Raw genomic sequence first — 18,762 nt, 5'->3', positions numbered from 1 at the left:
GGGGAGCCAGGTGAAGGGGGCAAAAGCAGCATGGAGGGCGCAGTGTGATCATAAGGCATGGCGATGATGAAGGGGCACATTATTGTAATATTGGAGCTGGAGGAAGGCCTAATTATTAATCGTGGGTGGTATTGATGTAACGCCAGGGTTGTTTGGAATTATCTAAATGTTGCCATTTTTTTCCAGATAGGACTCCCAGCATTCCAGGATCCAGACAAGCCGCAACTAAAGAAACATGCAGCCACAGGTGGTGAAAGTAAGAAGAACAGGTAGGAGAGAGCAGGACAGTATGTGAAATGTTGTGATTCTAGTAGGGACAATGGCAATTTTTGGTGAGTGTTGTGCCCAATGTAAGGTGCAGGCCAAGACTGAACTCTTTGTGTACACACTGCATTCTTTGTATACTACACTGTGGTGCTAGATGTCCTGAAAGTCAGGAGTGCTTGGACATATGTGACGCTCCGGCGAATTGAGAGCCTAGTGATTTTGATGTGTTAGCCACGCCCCAATGGCGCATTTGCCATGCCCCCAAATGCATGACCACACCTCAGAAAAATTTACGGCAGTGCAATTTTTTTTAGTGTACTCAACTATAAGGGGGCCCCATGAATTTGTTCTACCGGGGCCCTGAATTCCTCTTGGCAGCCCTGGTTGTCAGTACCTGGATGTCACAGTACGTCCTCGAACTTAACATCTCCAACATCCCCTCTCTTGGTGCAGGAGAATCTTCTAGCATAAGTACAGTTAAAGAATAAACAGTTAAATTGCATAGCATCAATGTTACATTACATTCCAGGTCACATTAGTTCAACAGCTACACACAGTTCGGTATCTTCCTGCTTTCTTTCTTCAGGCACACTTTAGGCTGTCTCTTCTACCTCCTGCACATGCAGGCTCCTAACATTCCTGGCTTTAGCTAGATCTCACACTCTCACTTTTTCAGGACACTCACTTGAATTATGACATGTCAAGTAGCAACTGAGCTTAAGAAACTAGCTGCATCAGATAGTCAAAAAACTGTAAGAACAGGTAGGAACGAGGAGTATGGTCTGTCAACTGTTCCAATTTTGGGGCACTGTGCTGTGCAGACAGGACCTTGCCTCAAGTCACGCTGTTGGTTCGACAATCTCACTCCAAAATAGCCTCATGTGCTTTTGTACGCATATGGCCAATGTGCCTGTAGTGCTCTCTCCTCAAAGCCTGGAAACTGTCCACAAATATTCTAACTGTGTTCTACTAATATTATTTATTTACATTAAAGCATTATCTGCAGCCAAGTAATCTTTTAATCACTTACAAAATGCTGGTAGTTTAGGGATTATTAAACCCTATGTTTACAATCCCACTCCAGTTTAGCGCACATTGAAGTTCAGCAGATCTGAATTCATGAAATGTTTACTTCATGAATGACTCTAACACATACTAAGTTGTGAACATAAGAACAGAGCTGGATATCTGCGCTTCTTTTCGGGATATATATAAGGTGGCTGCCAAAATATAGGAATGAAAAGGAGGGGTATCCCAACCCTCCCAAATGTGAAAAATGTTTCAAATAACAATACCAAGGCGCCTGACAGTACGGTACTAAATATTATGCAGTGGTTGCAATGATGTTTGAAAACAGGCAATCAGTATATTCATGTATTGAAATACAAATACAGAAGAACAACATAGGCAATAGTATGAGTGCACTGATAAAAGTATTGACATAAAGGCACAATCAAAATGTTATATAGCCACAATCTGTGCATGGCAGTGTAAATGCTGGTATAAACATAAGTCCTTTTAGTGGAAGACATTAAAGTACACAGCATTAAAGCCCAGTCCAATACAACTCAAGCAGAAAAGAGTGCTACTAAAGATTTAGCCAACAACAAGAGCTTGGTGAATAACCTGCTGAGAAGGGAGGGGGGAATCACAATTTTGGACACTGATCACTATCTAGCAGATTTGGGCAAACAATTCAGCAACACCACTACTTATAAAGACCTTTCAGAAAAACCCAATCACCCATTATCAGAAAAGTTTGTAGAAATTACTTAGAGATGCCTCACGAGAAGGTATACTCAACAAGTCTGAATTTGATTTCTTGACAATAAAAGACCCTAGACTACCCGTACTTGCCAACTACCTAAAATTCACAAGTCCCTTACCAATCCACCTGGGAGACCTAGGGGTATATTTACTAAACGGCGGGTTTGAAAAAGTGGAGATGTTGCCTATAGCAAACAATCAGATTATAGATGTTAATTATTTAGTGCATTCTACAAAATGAAAGCTAGAATCTGATTGGTTGCTATAGGCAACATCTCCACTTCTTCAAACCCGCCGTTTAGTAAATCTAGCCCCTATTGTCTCGGGGACTAATTCCCTTACTATCAACCCATCAAACTACATCATTTTTTTTCCTCCAGCCCTTAGTTGTCAGACAGAAGAGCTGCTTAAGAGACACCAGCCATGTAGTTGAGATCCTGAAAGACACCCAATGGCTAGAAGGATACATACTGATGGCATGTGACGTTACGTCACTATAAACGATCATTGATCACAAAGCGGATTGCAGGCATGTAAAATCCATCATGACCCAAGAGTCAGAGCTGCCCATAGAGCAAGTAGACTTTCTGCTCACCAGCAACTCTTTCATCCTGCACTACAATTATTTTTGACCCACCAGTGGGTACTATAAACATATTTGCAGAACTGCTACGGGAGACAAATAGAGAGCTTCTACTCAAAAAAAAAAAAAAGAGAGAACCACAGTTAGAATCTATCAATGTCCCTTTCAATACTAGATATAGTAGATGTGGCCAGGTCTCTGCAGTGTTCAGCTGGGAGATACGTTTGGCTGCCATCTTTAAATGGACTCCAGGGTTGAGAGGGTTAATACCCGATGCCGCAGGGGTTAAAGCCCTGGCGCTAGCTGCCGCGGGCATAAGTGTTTTAAATGTTTAAAGTAAAAATTTTTTTTAAAGTGTGCGCTGCGGTGCTTGTTAGGTAGTACCCAGTGCAGAAACAATGAAGGGGTTAATCCCCGGTGCCTAGCGCTGGGGAGTGTTCGGAAGGGCTTGAGATGTATTTACAAAATTAATGAAAAATGTGATGTGCAGGCGCTGCAGCGCTAAAAGTGTTAGCTCCCGGTGCTTGGCGCTAGGGGTGTAAAATAGAGTAAATGTGTATTCTAAATGTAATATGTGTGAAATGTATTTAAATGTATGAAATATATGTGTATATAAAGATAAAAATACTTACTTTTTCCCTGGTGGTCCAGTGGGGGCTGCAGAAGCAGCCCCTTATCCTTCACCCCCCAGCAGCCAGCTTCAGTGGCTGCTGGAGGAACTTCCACACCAGCCTCCTGGAATCAAATAGATCCAGGAGGTGAAGCGCCTCCTGGGGGGGACCCAGGAGGCTAAGTCGCTTGTTGGAGCTCAAAGAGCTTCAGCTAGCGACAGGGCAGGGACTGCTGCCCCGGGATCTGGCTGCTCTCCCCTGGTACTATTTTCTGCCAGTGGTGAGAGCTAGACCTCGGTACAGGGTCCCTGGTGGTAGTTTTCTGCAGGAGACAGACAGACAGGCACCAGGGAGGAGAGTGGGCTGAGCTCCCCTCTCCCTGACAGCTGGTGTGTACAGGGGGGAAGTACACTCCCCCCTGCCTCTAGCCTCTATGTAAAAAGGTGTTAACCTCTCTGGGCTGATCCACGTGCAGGCTGCATGAATCAGTCCAGATTGGTTAAAGGGACAGGAGGCTGGACCCAGAAGGATGCAGTTCTGAATGTTGCTAAGGAGCCTAGTGGTGGCAGCAGCTTAAGCCCCTCCTACTGCGGTTAGAGGGTACATTTGGGATAAAGAAAGGGGACGGTGGCAAGGCAAGCTCAACCAGTCCCCATCTACACAACAGACAGGGTGGTATAGGCAGTCCATCCTGTCACAGTAGAATCTATAGGAGGATTGAGAACATTATAAGGAAATAGTGGGGGACTGTTGCATGATGAGTGTGTCTGAACATCATAGCAACATAAGAGAAGGGACTTGTAACACACGGTGTCTCTGATCATTTTGCAAAATTTCATGAAAAGGACCCCTCATTACTCAGGTTCATAGGAATATACAGGGTCAACAAACCATGGATGGGCAGCAAATACATTGCCCAAATGTCACGAGAAAAAAAACAAATGAGTCTATTTACTGAAAACATTAGCACCTTTTGTCCTCAACATAGATTTTTAACTGGAAAGCTTTTTATAACTTTCCATTTGTCAGATCCATGTATAGATCCGTCATTTAGAGAGACTGCGGGCTGGAATCTTGTGTAAACTCATACAGCAAACACCCAAAGTCACGGAAGCTGGGAGTGTGTTCGTGACACATGTGTTCAATACTTTTTCCCTGTGTCATTTCACATTATTACACAAAACTTAATAATGGACATCTATGGTTTGATATCTTTGCATGTGTGGATTGTAAGGGTTGTTGCTGACATTTGGTGTAAATTTCATTACAATAGCCACATTAAATATATATTTACTGAGAAAAATGTTGACGTGTTCAATACTTATTTCACCCGCTGTGTATTTCACCTGTTGAACTTCAAATTTTTGGTTTGATATTATGTTTCATTATGCATTCACTGTATTTTATGCTCCATTGTTGAATAAGATTTAATATTTATCTAACATCTAAGAACTGTTTTTTATTATCCAAAAAACAGAGACTATATATAACAAATCAGGCACAGAGGACCAGGACTAGTAACTGTTATATAAAACTATAATCAAATTATCTAACAGCAAACCAATTACTATAAGGTCAGGCAGCTGTTAAAAAAGAAGCTGTCACAAATCCTTAAATCAAAACTCCACAGAAACAAAACATATTGACAGCGCTCTAAACCCTTATATAAATAAGTGAAACATACACAGCTGGCAGAATACACAAATGGACACAAGCTGCAATATATCACCTTACTAATAATATTTATTAACCTAAAAACACATAATAAGAAGTCTCAATTAAGAGCATCAAACAAATAAAATGTTAAATATTATTGGTGAGTAATAGGAGCTTTCAACAATTATGTCCTCTTAAATGTCAGTATTCAAAAAAGAGCCATTCATAGCATAGCTTTGTTCATATGTATTTTTACGCTACATGAGTATTAATATCTGTCAGTGCACATTCCATTAATCAGCTAAAAGATCAGACGTGTATCAAAAGTCTTAGGAGAAGTCTTAGAGAACACTTTAGCAACCAGTACAAACCCATGAACAAAGCTATGCTATGGATGGCTCATTTTTGAATACTGACATTAAAGAGGACATAATTGTTGAAAGCTCCTATTACCCACCGATATTATTTAACATTTTATTTGTTTGTTGCTCTTAATTGAGACTTTTTATTGTGTGCTTTTAAGGGTAATACATATTAGTATATTGTGATATATTGCAACTTGTGTCCATTTGTGTCAGCTGTGTACGTTTCACTTATATATAAGGGTTTAGAGCGCTGTAAATATGTTTTGTATCTGTGTGTTTTTTATTATCACCTATTGCTGTTGTCAGAATAGCCAACATTGTTGATTACGATTGTTATTATTGTTGCCAATATCTTCCAATCCTGTCTTTATTATAACAATCTATATTAGAACTCTGTTGCACTATTTGTGCTTATTCCGTTCTTTGACCAATCACACGATGGCTACAGCTTAGACCAGCCTATTTATAGGAGGGTGTATACCACATAATTCAACTATCAAAACTCATTGGAAATTGACCACAAACTGATATCTTATTTATTTTCACCTCTTTTCACCTGGAATATCATTACTAACCACTTCTTACTACTTTCAACAAAGATGGAGCTTACAAGTGCTTTTTACCACTGCATGCGCATGCCGAAAAGAGGAAAGTAGACACCAACATCCCCAGACACATCTGGAGGTGGATCACAAGTGCGGTTGATCTCGGAAGGACACAAATTTGGAGTGGGAACTCCAGGAAACAATCCATTGAAAGGGTGAGTTTTTTACCATTACCGACGTCCTATGAACACCAGCCATCACTGCCTATAACCATTTAAGGGGTTTTGACTTTCACTAATTAGACTTTTGTTCATATTTATCATCACATTATTTACCATCTCTAATCGGGAGGACAAGATATCACTTTAAATTATCTGGATTCTTAAAGGCTTTTAGCCACTTCCACTGACTCATATTATGTTTATATGCTGGGCTTAATCATCTGATTGACCGATATTATAATTGTTGTGGAGTACTTGCTTACAACTAGGATATTCTATCCTGCCTTTTGCATACATATGCTTAATGGAATTGTTTATACCGGTATTTACGCTGCCATGCACGGATTGTGCCTATATAACATTCTGAATGTGCCTTTATGTCATTACTTTTCTTTACTTTTATCAGTGCATTGATACTATTGCCTATGTTGTTTTTATGTATTTGTATTTCAATACATGAATATACTGATTGCCTGTTTTCATTCATCATTGCAATCATCCGTAAGACACATGCATTTTACAAGCAGTTTTAAGATGCTTTGGCTGTGGATAATGCATCAGTGAGCAGTTGTCTAATGTAAATATAAGAGGTTGGAGTTAAAAGCAACCTTTTGCTTGGGTATCAAAGTGCCTAATATTTGTAGATGATTGTACAGCAATTTGGATAACGTATAGAAGAACTGGATCCTGTGACCAGTTAAAACAATAAAATCTTGATTCCATCAGTTCATATACAGATATTATCATAGCCATGACATGACAATTTTACCATCACAGTATTCCCTTTCTTACCTACAGAACTGGTACAAGGTCAGATTATTACAAACTAACATATACACAGTATTACAACACAAATGTCAGCTGAACTTTGTAGGTCTCTCAGTGAGGTCCACTGGTATGCTGTATGATATGATTGGGCAAATTAGAATCATCTTGATGCTGGGTGCTGCTTTTCAGGCGTGTGGATTGGTGACAGATTTGACTCACTCATGTTGTAAATCTGTAGGTAAATGAATTTGTAATAATCTTACGTAACCTAATTCCTTACTGGTAGTAATTAGATTTTCTATGTATTATTCAAATTCTCCTTCTGTGGGTGCCCGTGCCCATCAGAGCAAGGCATAGTTTTATATGAGTATTGTTGATGGCACTTACATGACATATTACATAGCACAACAGATGTCTTGTTGGAGAAATTCCCTGCAGACAAAATGGTGAGAAAGTGTTGCCCAAAACCATGGTTCACATCTCAGTATTTCCTTGTAACCTTAATCATGTTACAGTCTCACTGTGTCCCAGACTCAAAAAACCAGGGATATGATCAGGATAGGTTTCCTAACACATGATGATTATGTCAAGGTTCAGTTCAATTATACAAAACAGTAGCATTTATATAATAGCAATATATAGTGAGGATAAGAGTTATTGACTGTTTTGAGAGTATGTCCATCACACGACGTACACAGTACCACCTGTTGCAGCGATGATGGTATCATTGAGGACAAGGGTGTATGCTGTATAAATCTTGAAGAGAAATAGAGTGAGCCAATGGCAGAGTTTGTACATCAAGATGTACTGTTACAGGACTATCATTGAGTATGTTTGGGACTAGATGGTATATTTACTAAACTGTGGGGTTGAAAAAGTAGAGATGTTGCCTATAGCAACCAATCAGATTCTAGCTGTCATTTTGTAGAACGCACTAAATAAATGAAAGATAAAACCTGATTGGTTGCTATAGGCAACATTTCCACTTTTTAAAACAGCAAAGAGGTGCCTCAAACGTTATAGACACTACCAAAGGGCAGACAGTTCTAGATGCCAGTAGAGGCACCTGTTGATGGCAGCAACTTCTCCTACAACCACTTATTTTTGTAGTTAACAGAGCCGCCGAGTGTCAGGTTTGGCCAAGCAGCACCAGCAGGAGTGGTCAGTAACAGCAGGCTGCTAACAGTAAGGGAAACCCTAAATCAGGCCTGTCCAACCTGCGGCCCTCCAGGTGTTGTGAAACTACAAGCCCCAGCATGCTTTGCCAGTAGACAACCTGTTGATAGCTGGAAGGGCATGCTGGGACTTGTAGTTTCACAACATCTGGAGGGCCGCAGGATGGACAGGCCTGCCCTAAATAACCTGTAAACCTCCTACATGGTGTTAAAGTAAGCCTATCCTGTCACACCAACTACCTGTGGCAGCTTTGTGTGCAAGAAGCTTTTTTTTACATTGGGCAAAGTACACCTGGAAATAGGCTTCTTTCCTTATATACAATTGGATGTGCAAAATCCATCCCATTAAATGTATAGGATGAGGTCTAATCTTCAGCAGCTCAGAGCTAATACAAAAATAAAGTTCTTTCATGGAGTGGAAAGGGCAGTGTGCCATTCCCCACAACAAGGAAAACCCCTAAAAATGCACGATTTTCACCCCTTTCTCTCAATTTAATAATGTTGCTATGCAAAATAAAAGCTTGTTGTTTCATTAATCCGCAAAACTAGGTGCAACTATTCAGTAAACACCATTGCTCCCAATCCGGCCTGTGGCCGATGCAGATGTCTGCTCCTCTCCACTTATGGGCTTAGGCAGAAATCTCCAAAGAGGAATTTGGAAATCAGGCCCTCAATGTGTATTAAAAAAACTACCTAACTGTGATACCCACAGAGTGCCAATAGGTGGTAGCATACCACCACATTAGCAGCGGATAGTTTATATTAATGGATTTTGGTGCGGCTTCAAATTTCAAATAGGGTAAAACTGCTAGTATTTTTCTAAGAGAAGGGCTCTAGTGGACAGCTCTGTGTGCTGTGTTTTTACTCTTCTGGATGAGAAAATAAAATAAATTAAAGAAAGCTGCTACTCCTTTCTTGAATTCTCAGCCATCAAAGGTCTAGTGTGTTGATCTTGAACTCTTTGTCATGTTCCTCAAACCATTCCTGAACAATTTTTGCAGTGTGACACAACGCATTATCTGCCATTAGGTAGAGCCGTAACTTAGAATTCTAGCGCCTGGGGCGAGAAAGACAAATGCCGCCCCCCTAGACCTCAATTTTAACCAAATGAACCAAAAATATTCCTAAATTGCACCCCCCCTTCAGCATTGCGCCCTGAGCGGTCGCCCCCTATCGCACAGCCCTAGTTACGGCCCTGCCATCAGCATATACTGTTGCCATGAAGGTGTGTACTTGGTCTGCAACAATGTTTAGGTAGGTAGTAAGTGTCAAAGTAACATTCACATGAATGCCAGGGCCCATGGTTTCCCAGCAGAACATTGCCCAGAGCATCACAATGCCTCCACGGGCGTGCCTTCTTGCTATTGTGCATCCTGGTGCCATCTTTTCCTCAGGTAAGCGATGCACCCGGCGCCCACATGATCTAAAAGATTCATCAGACCAGGCCACCTTCTTCCATTGCTCCATGGTTCAGTTCTGGTACCATGGACACTCTGACTGGTCTGCGGCTATGCAGCCGCATACACAGCAAGCTGCAATGCACTGTGTGTTCTGACATCTTTCTATCATAGCCAGCATTAGCTTTTTCAGCAATTTGTACTACAGTAGATTGTCTGTGGGATTAAACCAGACGGGTTAGCCTCCACTCCCCACGAGCATCAATGAGCCTTCGGAACCCATGACCCTGTCGCTGGTTCACCAGTTGTCCTTCCTTGGACCATTTTTGTAGGTACTAACCACGTCATGCGGAGAACACCCCACAAGACCTGCAGTTTTGGAGATGCTCTGACCTAGTCATATAGCCATCACAATTTGGCCCTTGTTAAAGTTAAATATCTATCTATCTCTATATATATATATATATATATATATATATATATATATATATGTATATGTATATGTATATGTATATGTATATGTATATATATATATATATATATATATATATATATAATATATACATACAAGTTAACCCGTGCATGATACTCATGCATTCTAGTCAAATCATGCTACTTAAGGTGTTAAAAAGGTTCTTGTCATCTTCATCGGCACACACACACGCCGCTAGGCTTTTATATATTAGATAATGCTAAGAATTTAGTAGGTCAGTGCAGTATATGACTCCGCCCAGCAGGTGGCGCTGCAGCTTGAGCACTCTGTCACCGAGTAGTTTTTTACACACACACACACACACACACACACACACACACACACACACACAGCATGTGTGTTCATGAGGTAAAATTACCTCACGAAAATGAGTTTGAGCCCTCAACTCGTAAATTTAGCTTTTACTACCCCTCCCACGGGGGGAAGGGGGGATGATGGAAGTTAACTGACTTCACTATTGTAATTTTTTTGTCCAAATAATGTCAGTATACCAAATTTCAGGTCAATTGGATGAGCCCTTTCTGAGGAAATAGTTTTTTCCACACACACACACACACACACACACTAACGCACGTCTCTAGGCTTTTATATATTAGATATATTTATATATTTTGTGTGTATGTGCATATATAGTGTGTGTATGTATGTATATATATATTGTGTGTGTATGTCTGTGTATATATACACAAAAATATGTTACGAATTTGTACTGTATAAATAAATACAATTTTTTGGAGGAAGAGCATTATTAAACACAAGTTAACCCGTGCATGATACTCATGCATTCTAGTCAAATCAAGCTACTTAAGGTGTTAAAAAGGTTCTTGTCATGCATTTGGGCCATAGCCCAGGACTCAACCACCAACCACTCCCCACTGTCACCCCCGGCAACCACCAACCACTCCCAACTGTCACTTCTCCTTCAAGAAATATATATATATATTTTTTTAAAATCTTTATAAACACTTTTAACAGTTAACAAATTAAATTAACAAATTAAAAACATCTTAGTATACCAAATTTCAGCCCTTTCTGAATTTTTTTCCCCACACACACTAAGAATTTAGTAGGTCAGTGTATAACTCTGCCCAGCAGGTGGCGCTGCAGCTTGGTTTTATTTTTTCCACACACACACAGACAGACTAACACATGCCACTAGACATTTATATTATAGATGTGTTCATAAGGACATTCCAGAATTTTCAAAATAGTAAACAATACAAATAATAAATCTTTGAATTTTAGGGGGGTATTCAATTGTTAGCGTTAACGGGGAAAAACGAGCGCTCTAAAAATCTTAGCGTTAATACGGTAAGTACTCGCTCATTTTCAGCTCGCTGCTCCCTGAGCGGCGAGCTGAAATTCCGCAAGTAAACTACCGTATTAATGCTTTTCTCGCGCAATATTACCGTATAAACGGTGATATTTTTGGAGCGCTAGTTTTTTCCCGTTAACGCTAACAATTGAATACCCCCTTATAGTTTAAAAGCTCAATCAACACATGGAGACTGATCAAGTTAAATCAGTATTCTCAATTGCATTTACATTTTTAAACTAGATACCATAAAGAAAGTAATAGTAATCTGTCTGTTGATGGGGACATTATTATGTTAAATATTATGGATCTAGTTTTTTCCTGCTTATGAAAAGTTTAAAGCTATTGATCAAGACTGTAATCCCATGGTATACCAATAGGTGGTAGCATATCATAATATATTAGCAGTGGATAGTTTATATTATTGTGTGTTGATATTGCTTCCATCTTTTCCAAGGTTTGATGCACCGTAAAAAATGGAGGATATAAATTATGAAGGGCACTAAACGTTTACAGCAAATTGCCTTGGTTGTGCACTGATGCAGCATGTTGGTCCACCCAGCGCACATCAAGGTGTGTGTCTACTCTTCACTCATTAACAGGAAGTGCGACTAGGAGTAAGGAGAGGCGGAGATGTCTCAATAGGCGCTTAGTGCAAATGTGTAACGTTCATTCTCCTACCTCTCCTTTCAATAAATAACATGTTTATGTGTTTGAAGATTTTTATTCTATTGCTTGCTAGCTTAAACATTTGTATATGAATTGTTTGCAAATATTGTAACTTTTAATTGATAAATCTAGCAACAGAGTAAATACCACTAATTTATACATTTTGAAATAAATGGCAAACAAACATGTAGGTATGTTTGTTGTATTGTTGGCTTGTTTTATTTTGTCCAGATTTTTTTTTTTTTTTTTTTAAATGCTGGTAGGTAATGATGGTAGGTACGAGTTTTCCTAAAATACAGAGTAACTATGTCATGAATTCTATCCTGCATATAATATAGTGGTAAGGTCCAGATGGTCCCAGCAAGAAATACCAACATTGCTAGCATACTAATGGGGAACGTTAACAAAAACTACACCAGAACTTGGAAGTCAGAGTCGTACTGCGTAAAACAAACCTTTTTCCCCCCAATTATAACGCAAAGACACTATTTGACATGAAGTTTGCACAATCCATAAAGGTTCCCCATACATCCTTTTGCAAGTTAAATATGATTGTTATATGAATATAGTTCTACTCCAGTTAAGAAATAATTATTATGATTTTAAATTTCAAAAATATAAGCATTATGTTTCACGGATGACAGCTCAACAGTACCGAGACCACAGATGCTTTGTGTATGTACCGTCACAGTGCAAAATAAATCTAATTCTATTATCTGGCCTTATCACGTTTAGCCCCTTCACGTCCAGAATTATTTACACTTTTATATTGTTAATTTTGGGGGGATCTATAGGGCTTTTATTTGCATATTGAAAGAAACCTCTACTTATGAGCATTATATTGGAAAATTGATAGCGATAGGTTAAGATAGTTTTCCCAGATCTTGTCCACATTTACTCTCATGCAGTTAGTGCAGCTCCATTAATATAAAATGTCAGAATATCATTGTCTAGTTCCCCCAATTACCACAAGTTCAGTGATACCAACTATATATACTTTAAACATTTTTTACTACAGTTTCCGGGGCAAGTTACAGTTAAAAAAAAAATCCCAGTACTTATTTTAATCATGTTACTTAAATACTAAAGATTTCTACCAAGAGAAACCAAGACTGTCCTGCAAAACTAGGGCCACAGGAGCCGTACATGTGATCGTTAGACCGTCTAACGATCACTTAGACGTCTCCCCTATTGCCAGCACTAGTAGATCCCATGTAAAATGGATCTATTATTATTATTGAGAACAGTAGTTTACATAGATCTATTAGCGTTCCCTGGCATGGGAGATCTAATTTAGGTATTTTCTGCACTTCCCAGGCCTGTCTTGCTGTAGGGAATTCTGAACAGTAGGTAGATTAGACCTGAGAACACAGCAGTTCAATGCAGGAGAAATCATAGATTAACGTTTCTTAACGCAGACCCCATATATCATAATGCGGTCTGTGAAGTTATTATTATTTATTATTATTACCATTTATTTATATAGTGCCACTAATTCGGCAGCGCTGTACAGTGAACTCTCTGATAACTCACTCATATCAGCCCCTGCCCCGTTTGGGATTACAGTCTAAATTCCCTAATATACACAAACACACACACAGACACACAGACTAGGGTCAATTTGTTAGCAGCCAATTAACCTACCAGTATGTTTTTGGAGTGTGAGGGGAAATCGGAGCACCCGGAGGAAACCCACGCAAACATACAACCTCCTCACAGATAAGGCCATGGTTGGGAATTGAACTCATGACCCCAGTGCTGTAAGGCAGAAGTACTAACCACTTAGCCACCGTGTTGCCCAAAGTTCTCCAATTCATTAATCTTTTGCACTAGGGTAACGATGGCATTACATGTCATTTTCATTGGGATCCAGCTGAAGCTTCTCCAGCTTTGCTGGATCCCTCACCAGAGGAAGTGGTAGGCGCATGCGCATAGCACTTCCTCCATTCTAGCTGGTAAATAGTTAAAACAGTTTGTGGAGGAGGGGGAACTTCCCTGGGACTTCCAAAGTTGGCATGGTAAATTGCAGCAGTGTTTAAATCATACTTGCCAACATTTTTTTTTCTGTTTCCGGGAGATGCCGGCTGGGACGTGGGCGTGCAGGGGGCGGGGCTGCGAAATCGCGTCATTTTGGCCCCGCCCCGTGACGGAATGACGCAAATCGCGTCATTTTACAGTGGGGGCGGGGCTAAACGCCGCGATTCCTGGTGAATCGCGGCGTTTAAACTAAATTTTTCCCCCTTCCTATCAGGGAGATTGCCACACTCGTCCGGGAGACTCTCGCAAAATGCGGGAGTCTCCCGGACAATCCGGGAGAGTTGGCAAGTATGGTTTAAATATGCAATGTTGTGATTTGCAGCGATTCATATTGATTGACACAGCATGACTTTAATAAATAGACCCCATGTACATTAATTATATATTGTTCCATAAAACAAAAATATGCTCAAAAGGCAGCATGCAATTGCACTTTTACACGAGTGTTAACTACTATAATTGATTTGGATATGTAAATAAACTGCACCGTACTTAGCAATGTTATTTTTTTTTTTTACTTATTCAACATTTGTTTTTACATTACAACTAAGCAATCAGAGCACAGCTTTGTAACTATTTGGACTTAAAATGTTTGTGCTTAACAGATCATATTAAAAACGCTATAACTAACCCTTCTACATGACTTTCTGTGCTCGTAGTATAGAATGAGTTAAAGGGGAGGATCTTTTTATATGCTTGGCTCCCCTGTTCTGTGTGAGCTAATGGTTCATCCCAAACTATATCTAGCGCTGCTCTGCGCTGGAAGGCTGCAATGGAAAGGCTGAAAGTAGGCAATAGGTGCTGAGGAGAAGGGTCTATGCCATGAACGTAAACAACTGCTCTGCAGTGACAGTTCTCCGCTGCCTCCACTGCTCCAGACAATGCGCTGAAGGCGCATCCAGTGCGCAGCGCACCGTCCCTTCGCCAGACGCTATCCTTCCTGCGAGATGTTGCCCTGGAAAAAAAACAAATTCGACCTGATTGAGGAGGACAGCAAGCAGTCCAAACAGAAGGGCTATGCGGTGAGCCTTAACTACAGCGCCCTAACCTCCTTTGCCAAGTCCTGCCCGGAGGGGGCTTTTACCAGAGTGGGCAGCATGTTTAAATCAAAGAGAAAGAAGATCAAAATCACCGGCGAGGACCCTACATATACCGTGCTGTACCTGGGCAATGCAACCACACTGCAATCTAAGGGAGAGGGCTGCACGGACCTGGCGGTGTGTAAGATCTGGAGCAAAAGTGAGATGGGCAAGCATGGCACCAAGATGAAGCTGACTGTAAGCTCTCAGGGCATTCGCATGGTGCATGTGGAGGACAAAGCCAAGCGCCCAGGGCACCTGTACTTGTTGCACCGGGTGACGTATTGCGTGGCAGATCCTCGGCTGCCAAAGATCTTTGCCTGGATCTATCGGCATGAGATGAAGCATAAGGCGGTGATGCTGCGCTGTCACGCAGTGCTGGTGTCTAAGCCGGAGAAGGCTAAAGCTATGGCACTACTACTGTACCAGACCTCAGCCAACGCCCTGGCAGAATTTAAGAGACTGAAAAGGCGAGAGGACGCCAGGCACCAGCAGCAGCAGCTGATCGGAGAGCAGAGCATCCCTTTGGTTCCCTTGAGGAAGCTGCTAAACGGGCAATGCTGCTACAAGCCCCCGGTGGAGAGGAGCCGCAGCGCCCCCAAGCTCGGCTCCATCACCGAGGACCTGCAAGGAGAGGAGGAGGAAGAAAGAGCCATGAGCTTCGAATGTGAGGACGTGTTGGATACCGGGGGTGGGGGAGATGGCGGTGGGGAGGAGGAGGAGGTCAAGCACGAACTATCTCAGCTCATCAGTGACTTGGGGGAGATGAGCCTGGGTAATGATTTGCAAACTCTCAAGGCGGACCTGAGGGTAACCAGACTTTTGTCAGGTGAGAGCACGGGCAGTGAATCTTCTATAGAGAGCAATCACGAGAATGGACCCATCGTAAATGGCTTTGAGGAATGCAGGGAGCCTGAGACTGTCTGACGAAAGGGAAGCAGCAGCAGCTCCAAAGTCATAAAGGGGGAGTGGGTGCATATGCAGACTGATGTTAACCTATGGGGGCTCAGCAAGGTAATGCAGAATGACGGCATCCTCTTTCACCAGAAGGTGCATGGCTTAGAGACCTTATAACTCCGTGACTGCAAGAGGATTTGTTCCAAATTAATGCATTTACAAACCTTTTTCTCTTACATAGATTTAAAACGAGTTACTGACACTGAAGGGATAACCAGACGCATATCTGAATGCAAAAGTTGATCTGACACTTGCAGAATTTTATGGCACTAATGAGATTAATACATACTGATTTTTAATACCATATTTTGTCATTTTCCCCATCTGAATAATATCGGTTATTATATTCTGACAGGTTGCTCTTTTACACTAGTTGTGAGCAAGCCCCAAATGCATCTATTATTCCCATCAGTGCCACAAACATATGCTGATGCTGGGATCACTTACTCCTTGTGTATTCTGCAAATGCAGGTGTTAGGCTTGCATTAAAATGTAGATGGCCAACGCATCTTTTGATGGGTTTTTTTACAAGTCCTCCTCTTTTCTATTGTAAGTGCATCCTTTAAAGGTCGGAATTACTTTTAAGCCCATAGCAAAGGGATAACACATGCTTTCGTTATCAAACAATATGTAATTATTTAAGCAAATAGGTTGAATATTTAACCCCAGAAGCCCAGGTATACTGGGAACTGTGGATTCAAATAATGTTTTAGGGACTTTGTGCAATGCCTCTTACCTTCCAACTGCATATTGGTTCAAGCCCACCTGGAGCATGGTGGAAAGATCATGGTATTTGTAGAAAGCACTTTGTGGCCTGATGTAAGACCTTAGACTGCTATGGTGCTAGCACCTTCTGTTCAGATCAGTATTATCTGTATGTAACACTTCCTACATTTCTTGTATTTAATCATGACTGCAACATTATTATACAGATCAAAAAACTAGAACAACATGGATCGTAATTTGGTGAATAGAATTCTAGTGAACTACAAGTACTTTATAGTAGTGCTAGAACCTTTGGCAGTGATTGGGCCAACATTAATGCATCTGCAAAATATTTGGCCTAGTTGGTACTGCTGCTAAATTGTAAAACACAGGGGGCTTGGGATGTCAATCTTCTGGTGTTCCAACTGTGCTGACACCCTGCCTTAGACAATAAATTTTAATCCAGATGGCGCATCAAAGCAGCATTTTACTCTAAATATCCCTAAAGCCATTGTTATCCCGGACTCTCACGTAAAAGGTAGCATTTTCCAAGCCATCTCTTCTCTGCTGCTGAGGAGCAAACAAAAGTGCAACCCTAGGAAGTCTAGTTGGCCCAGCACAACAAGACACTTTTTTTTTTTTTTTTTGTCGTGTCTCTTTCCACTTCCTGTTTTATTATGTTCTTGGCTCAGTATTATGTTTGCACATATATAATTGTGGTGGGGAGGGCACAGGCAGGTGAAATATTGCCAATCTGCTCTTACGAATGCTACACTAATTTATTGCAGCTAAAAGGCAGCAGCACATTGCAGATAAAATCCTCTCCATATAATCATAGCATTAGGCACTGCAGCTTTATATTGGCATGGGCAACAGATAAACCATTGTAACATTGCCCCCTCCATCATTGGTTTTCTCTGATGTAACATTGGTGCTATAGCACTAGAGGCCTGCTTTTATATTATGTCTAATATCTGACAATTGTGTGTTTGTCATTCCAGATGGCGGCTCATGTTATATAAGAGAAAATGATATCCAAAATATTTTAGTGGTAGGTCACTTAAAATGAGAATCCTTTTGAGGATCTTTTAAAAGTCTGTTTGATAAATTTAAAAGCTGACAATGTTTATACTGCGTTGTGGGAATATATTGGCAATGTTTTAATGGTTGACGAATTCAATATAACTTAAATGTACCCTCTGATCAACACATCTACAGGCTGTACTACAACTTCCTGTTTCTTTCAGGACATTCTTTAGATTGTGGGAGTTACAGATCAACAGGAGCTAGAAAATGCAGTTTATCCAGACATTAGGTATTTTTGGTAATACACTCTTACCAATGCATTCTTTTACTGCTTTTCAAAAGTCTCCTGCAGGAGAAGCTCTGCCATTTTGTGCTACAGTTTGGTTCTGTTTAATGTTCAAGCCTGCCTGCCAATTTGGGTTATTTCTTTCATACCTCAGATGCCTAACATCCACCTGCCAAAACTCCACAAATAAATATAGTTGGGAAATTGGTCCATTTTTTTATGTTTACACTTCCTTTGTTTTTGTTTGTTTTAAACCGCCCACTGGGATGCTTCCGGTTTTAATTTCATTACATTCCATGATGGTTTTTGTAATACTTGCACTGTTGTGAAGTACTTTGCCAGTGTTTCATACATGTAAATATATATATTTTTTTTGTACATAATGGTCACATAATTCTAAATGTTATCTTTGCTGTGCAAAAGACAAATATGTTATTGTTCACTTGTACATATTTTGTGTATATAATTTTTTTCTTTATTTTTTAAAGGACATCACTGTCACGATGTTTGTTTGCACACCTGGAAAATATAATAAAATAAACTAATTTAAGATATTTGTTGCCTTTTTTTCACCCCCCTGTATTTGGAAAACACTTGTCAACGGCATGTAGGAGTTTTGCCTGTTAAATAGTCTTTGATTCTCTTGACCTAATGTTTTCTCTTTCATGAGGCATATTCTTGTTTTTACCCATTTTACAGTTTGACTTCGTATAGGTTTGCATTACTGGTTCATTGGATGTTCATGTGTTTTTGCAAAGAATACATTTGCCCTATATTTCTTCCCCTTATATCACTGACCATATCACACATAAGCATAAAGATCCAGTTTGAAATCTATTT

The 18,762-nt window shown here is 40.4% G+C and overlaps 1 protein-coding gene and 1 long non-coding RNA gene across 2 annotated transcripts; both read left to right on the top strand.

Moving 5' to 3' along the window:
• On the top strand, positions 1-12,000 carry LOC142142758 (uncharacterized). The gene is made up of 3 exons (XR_012689318.1): positions 1-269; positions 5,849-6,009; positions 11,621-12,000. It is a non-coding gene; the product is annotated as an uncharacterized LOC142142758 (long non-coding RNA).
• Positions 12,001-14,626: 2,626 nt separating this feature from the next.
• On the top strand, positions 14,627-18,472 carry FAM43A (family with sequence similarity 43 member A). The gene has a single exon (XM_075202251.1). It carries the CDS (start codon positions 14,817-14,819, stop codon positions 15,873-15,875), a length of 1,059 nt encoding a protein of 352 aa, XP_075058352.1. The 5' UTR covers positions 14,627-14,816; the 3' UTR covers positions 15,876-18,472.
• Positions 18,473-18,762: the final 290 nt, after the last annotated feature.

Source organism: Mixophyes fleayi, chromosome 3 (assembly GCF_038048845.1).
Source record: "Mixophyes fleayi isolate aMixFle1 chromosome 3, aMixFle1.hap1, whole genome shotgun sequence".
Taxonomy (NCBI): domain Eukaryota; kingdom Metazoa; phylum Chordata; class Amphibia; order Anura; family Limnodynastidae; genus Mixophyes; species Mixophyes fleayi.
Note: the sequence above shows the minus strand (reverse complement) of the source record. Positions and strands in the feature narration are given on the sequence as shown.

Bases quoted from the DNA above. Each gene is read 5' to 3' on its own strand.
- FAM43A (XM_075202251.1), top strand. From the start codon at position 14,817: ATGTTGCCCTGGAAAAAAAACAAATTCGACCTGATTGAGGAGGACAGC.